The sequence below is a fragment of the Poecilia latipinna genome, unplaced genomic scaffold, assembly GCF_001443285.1.
Source record: "Poecilia latipinna isolate Pla-1442-1.1 unplaced genomic scaffold, P_latipinna-1.0 Scaffold3359, whole genome shotgun sequence".
Lineage (NCBI taxonomy): Eukaryota > Metazoa > Chordata > Actinopteri > Cyprinodontiformes > Poeciliidae > Poecilia > Poecilia latipinna.
Window position 1 is genome coordinate 1 of NW_015115975.1, and position 6,199 is coordinate 6,199.

Genomic DNA, 6,199 nt, shown 5'->3' on the forward strand with positions numbered 1-6,199 from the left:
AGAAATGATTTTTTAGGAGCAGTTGGATATTTAATCATGTTTCTAATCAGTTAAATCGCAGATTGTTAAATTGAATAATACATTTTAATGTGTATGTTTTACCATATTGAAAATATGGCGATGCTCACAGAGCAAGCTCCAAAAAAAGGAAAAAGTATGAGTTTTTTCAAATGTAAAAAACTTGACATTCATATATGCATTTGAACTGCACCAGAATTCACTTCAACCAAACAAACATTTTTTCTATAAGTAAGTTTACATAAGTTTAGATTAGAAAAAAAATGAAGAATATAAGCAGTTTTGACTTCTTCAATTGTTTTTCTGGTTTATTTTCTTTGCTGTAGGGCACTGTGCTAAATGAATAACATCTCCAGGTTTCACTTAGTTTACCGAGTTGTTCTATCGCAGCAGCGCGGCTATGGATGGCAAGTAAAATAATAGTGTTTTTGCCCTCCAGCGTTGAGCACATGCACAACCACTCATTGTGTGTTATTGTGACAATGCTGGCAGGGGGTGCAGCACTGAATCTGAAACAATTAAAAACGGATGTTTTACCTTTGCAAAGATATTTCTTTGAAAGCAAACATCAAAGTAATGATCATACCAGTGGTTGCATCACTTCCTCTGTCATCTTGCATGCTCCATGTAGACAGGTCCCATTGGACCTGCAGGGAGTGCCATCGGCCCAGGTCAGGCTGCCATTCTTGGTGGCACACTGCCCCGTACCGTCCTCTCGGCACCAAAGCTGGCTGCAAATATCGCTGTCTGACGTGTTGGGACAGTGGACAAACTCCTCCCCAAAAATCTGCTGACACTGTTGGTCCAGGTTGTACACGGTACCCGGCAGCTCTGGTGGCAGGGGAATGGTGCTCTCCGGGACATCCAGGAGGCAGTCTCCTACGGTTAGAGAACACATCAGCACTGGATTCCATTCAGGCCGGTAGAGATCATCAGCTTTTATGTTGCTGTGGTAATTTGCATTATTGTATTTCAACGACTTTAAGGAATCAAACTTGACTATGTGCATCAACACAGCCTGTTTATAGGCATAGCTCCTCCATAATTTAGCCTACTAAGTCTGTGCTTCCCCATCATGAAACTGAGGGATTACAGAATAATGCTGTAAAAAAATATACAAGTTAGTGAGATTCATCTCCCTGACTTCAGCACAGTGAAATCAACTTTTACTTTTGAGGGACCCTCAATAATACCAATTCCAATACCAATAACAGACAAAAATCAGTAAAATCACGCAGAGACAAAAAAGTCTTTAGACTGTAATATTTAGTATCTATTCTACTTAAAACCAATGTTGAAACCAAACAGAAATCTGAAGGAAGGCTTCATGCTGCAATTCAATTGGCTTTATTAAACCTCAGATCTCTGGCAGGAAAATCATTTCTAATTCAAGACTTTAATATTGATCATCATCTTGATTTTTTGTTCCTGACTGAAATTTGGCTGAATCAAAATCACCACTCATCTATTCTAATGGAATCATGTCCTCCAAATTTTAGCTTTATAAGCCAGACCAGAACCGACAAAAGAGGAGGTGGAGTTGCAGTATTGTTCAATTCAGCAGATATCCTACGTAAACGTTTTATCCTTTGAATATGTTGCCTTACAATTAAACTCATTCTATGCTGACTATATACTGACCTCCTAGATTCTGTGCAAATGTCTTTGATGATTTTACTAAATTATTGTCCTTAATTCTGGTTGATTTTGATTTTGTTCTTATTGTTGGTGATTTTAACTTTCATATCGACAATCCATTGGATCGAGGCAGTGAAGAGCTTTGTCAGCTACGGACTGATCCAACACATAATCATGGACACACTTTGGACCTTATTATTTCTAAAGGACTGATTATATATACAATTGTAGTGCTTGATGTAGCATTGTCAGATCACTTTTGTACTTTTTCTCCCTGCTCAAAAAGATGACTATAAACAAGTCATTTCAAAAAGATGCATTACAGAAACTACTGCCGGTCAATTTATTCAGGCTTTTCCTTCAACTGCTATACACTCCTGTACTTCTCTGAGTGATCTAATAGACGATTTTATTTTCAAAATCGAGAAAGTTATTGACACCATTGCTCCTGTTACTACAAAAGTAATCTCTGGGAAACGTAAACCACCTTGGAGAAATTATGAGTCAGTTAGAAAAGGGAATAGTGGCGAAAAGCAGAACGTCGGTGGCGTAAAACTAAACTACAAGCCCACTTAGATATATACAAAGACAAACTAAAAATTTTTAATCTTGAACTGAGAAATGCAAGAATTTAATTTTCAAACATCATTTCTACCTCCATCAACAACTCTTGTGCTTTGTTTGATTGTTGACAGGTTGACAAATCCACCTTCTCCTGTTAACCGTGAATTTTTCTCCTAACTCTAACCTTCGTGACAAATTTGCCACTTTTTTCATAAACAAAATGGTGAAAATATGGGAGACAGTAAATTCCTCTCTCTCTGTTACAAAGAATCAGATAACTGTTTTTCCTTAATCAGACCTTAACTAGGATAACTCACTTTAACCTGGTCACTCAAAAAGATCTGAGTTACATCATATGAAATCATCCACCTGCTCCCTTGGCATTTCCCTACCAGTTTGTTCTTAAAGGTCTCAGATGTTTTTGCTCCTGATCTTTTACAAATAATTAAGCCGCTCTCCTCTGGAGTCTTCCCTCAGGCTTTAGAGACTGCGATAGTTAAACCACTTCTCAAAAAGCATAACCTAGACTCATCAGTTCTAAGCAATTATCGATCAATACCTACTTACCTTTTCTGGCTAAAATATTAGAAAGAATTGGTTTTAAACAGATAAATGGCTTTCTAGCCCTGAAGAACTGTTTTGATGTCCATCAATCAGGTTTCCATCAACATCACAGCACTGAAACTGCTCTTGTGAAAGTATTCAATGACCTCCGTCGAACACTGACCGTAATAAAATGTCAATATTAGTTTTACTTGACCTGAGTGCTGCATTCGATACAGTTGATCATGATATTGGGTTGGTATTTCCGGTATAGTGCTCAGCTGGCTTAAAGCTTACCTCTCTGACAGAACCTCTTATGTGTCCATAGGCAACTTTAAATCCAAATGGAATGAAATTATTTGTGGAGTTCCCCAAAGTTCCATCCTAGGGCCACTTCTTTTCAATATCTATATGCTTCCATTAATTCAAATTATGTGAAATAATAAGAGAATATCACAACTATGCCAATGACACACAGCTGTACATTAGTCTTTCACCAGGAGATTACAGTCAGGTTCAAATACTCACTGACTGTATTGAGCAGATTAATGTCTGGATGTGCTAAAATCAGACATCTCATGTCCCCAAAAGATTCTGAAAAATTAGTTCATGCCTTTGTTTTTAGTAGACTCGATTACTGCAATGGCATTTTTACTGGATTATCAAAAAAAGCAATAAGACAGCTCCAGCTTCTCCAGAATGCCGCTGCAAGAGTCCTGACTAAAACAAAAAGAGATCAGCACATCAGTCCAGTTCTGAGATCCTTGCACTGGCTGCCAGTTGCTCAAAGAATAGAAATTAAAATCTCCTTAGTAGTTTACAAAGCACTTCATAATAAAAACCCAGACTATATTTCTAATCTTCTTCAGCCCGACGTACCAGTCAGACCTTTAAGATCATCAGAGTCAAACCTACTAATTATTCCGAGAGTCAGAACTGAACATGGTGAAGCAGCTTTTAGTTTTTATGCTCCAGCTCTCTGGAATGAACTTCCTGCTCATTTTATCTCTGCCCCAATCTAGAGTTTATTTAAAACAAGCTTAAAAACCTTTTTATTTGAAGTTGCCTATTCTTAAAATTTTTAATTCTCTTCATTCACTGTATTTAATTTTTTTTATGTTTGCTTTGTCTATTTTTAATCTGCTTGATTTTTAATAGATTTTTTAACTATTTTTTTAACTATTATCTTAACTTTTTTGTACAAGCACTTTGAATTGTCTCTGGCTGAAAGGCGCTATATAAATAAAGTTGCCTTGTCTTGCCTTGTAAATGTGCTTCTCTGACACTATGAGGCAAAAATTCAGGGCAAGTCATGTCCTGAAATAAATTGTAACCTTTACAGATGCATCATCTTTTGCCATCTTACTACTCAGAATCTGAACTTGCTGGCTAATCAAAAAACAAGGCATTTTATCATTCCTCAAATGAAATTGATTACATTTGAGTGAAGTTGATAATCACATTAGCATTTCAGAATGAACCCTTAGAGCAATGTGACTTTTTACCAGACATGTTTTCCATCAGATAAAGAACATATTTTTTTCAGCACCAGCTGTTGCATTTGGCTGTTGAGGTGGAGAACAGGAAGGAGTCCATGCCATGACTCAGTGGAAAGAAAGGTTCACCGATTGGTCTAGTAAGGACATAAACAATCCAAAACACATGACACAGTAGAGGAGAGGCAGAACTGGAGATGGGCTCTCAGTGAAAAAAAAGCCTGAGACGTAAAAGGGAGAGAAGAGGATGTGGAAAGCTCGTGCAAGATAAACTATCACCAGAACCTGCAATTTGGGGGGAAGCGGCATGTTTAAGCAGGAAAGACATCATTCATGAGAGCAGAACATTCTGTTTAATATATCCCTGAATCAGCCCCATAAGAAAACCACAGCTGATATCCAAGTTGGCAGGAGCTTTCTGCTCTGAGGCATAAGCACAGTATCACTCACCATGGCCATTGTCGAAAAACTCAGTGATGTAAAGAGAGCTGCAGGGAGACCACGGCACCGATTTGTTGAGACTAACAAACAGAGGGGCCATCAGGTAATGCCCTCCCAGATCTCCGAACAGCTTCTCACAAGTCTTGGAATCGTCGTGGGGCATGCTCAGCACATGGCCTGCAGGGGGAGAGTCAGCAGGTTATCAAAACAATCTCAACCCAGCTTTTCTACTTCACTCTGTGGTTTCTCTCGCACTCAGCAGCTTAATCAATGACTATAAAGAACGGCTCACCAAGCTCGTGAGCAGCCGTGAAGGCGGCCTGTAGGCCATTGTCCTCAATGACTGAGCAGCTTCTCTTGGGATCGCACATCGTCCCGACATCTGCCACACCCAGAGTGTCACAGCTCTTCTGTCCACAGATGTCCTGCAATGATAAAGCAGAAAAATTCAGATCCAGTTGAGGGTAAGTAATTAGAAAATCGAGTCTAAACAATTGGGATTGTGTTTACTGCCTCATAAGGAAAATGTTTTTCCCAAACAGCTGTGCAGCTCTCTTTAGTAAATGACCATAGCTTCATGCATCATCTGTTACATTCATGCTGTATTCCGAAGCTTTGGGTCATATAGTGTTCAGAAGTATTCACAGCCCCTGAAGTAAGGAGGCACTGATATGAAAATGTGCTCCAATATCAATATCCCATATTGTCACCTTCCTAAAATAATGGACTAAGTCATTTTGCCAAAAACAAATCACTTCATGCAAAAAATAACTCGGGCCATTATTTTAGGAAGTTGACAATACAGTGATCCCTCGCTATAACGCGGTTCACCTTTCGCGGTCTCGCTGCTTCTCGGACTTTTTTGTGCAGTTTTTTTTCACAGTGCATTGTGTTCTGCGTCCTGATTGGCTAAACAGTCTCCAAGCTCCTTCTCTACCTGTGTGCCAATAACGTACTTAAATATAAGTAATACAGATTGGCCATACAGGAGATGAAAGCTGAAAACTTTGAATGCCTGCTGGAAAAAATTGGCCAGAATCAGCGCAAAACCCGACCGGAGGCTCGGTTGATGAGATCCATCGCTCTGCCGTAGATCCAGCTGTGAATCTCTGGGGCAGGTTGGAGGAGACGCTTTAATGACATGACTCCAGATCACATTAAGGCCCGATTGAGGAACAGGTTTTGTTCTTTGGTTTCAATGTATTTAATTTCAGTATTTAATTATGCTGTATAATAATTGTAAAAACTAAAAGTAACAACTTTGCGGATTTCACTAATTGCGGGTTATTTTCGGAACGCAACCCCTAAGAAAAATGAGGGATCACTGTATTATTTTTCCTCTTATGGCTGATGACCAATATTTTCCTCATCTATATTATATGAATTTCTCCACACTTCTGATACCACCTAAAGCACCTACAATGCTTTTCTGCTTGAGTTAACCAGCCCATTTTCTTGTGCCGTCATAAATACACAGGGAGGGTAATCAGGCAATGAGA

The 6,199-nt window shown here is 38.9% G+C and overlaps 1 protein-coding gene across 1 annotated transcript in view; it reads right to left on the reverse strand.

Annotated features, from left to right (window-relative positions):
- Window positions 1–89: 89 nt before the first annotated feature.
- The window catches only part of LOC106940784 (A disintegrin and metalloproteinase with thrombospondin motifs 8-like), a 25,741-nt gene continuing 19,631 nt past the window's right edge, over window positions 90–6,199 (reverse strand). Inside the window, exons 3-5 of the mRNA XM_015023611.1 lie at window positions 4,993–5,125; window positions 4,710–4,877; window positions 90–897 (exon numbers count right to left, since the gene is read on the reverse strand). Coding sequence (XP_014879097.1) covers window positions 599–897; window positions 4,710–4,877; window positions 4,993–5,125 — 600 coding nt within the window. The 3' untranslated portion in view covers window positions 90–598. The remainder of the gene's footprint in view (window positions 898–4,709; window positions 4,878–4,992; window positions 5,126–6,199) is intronic.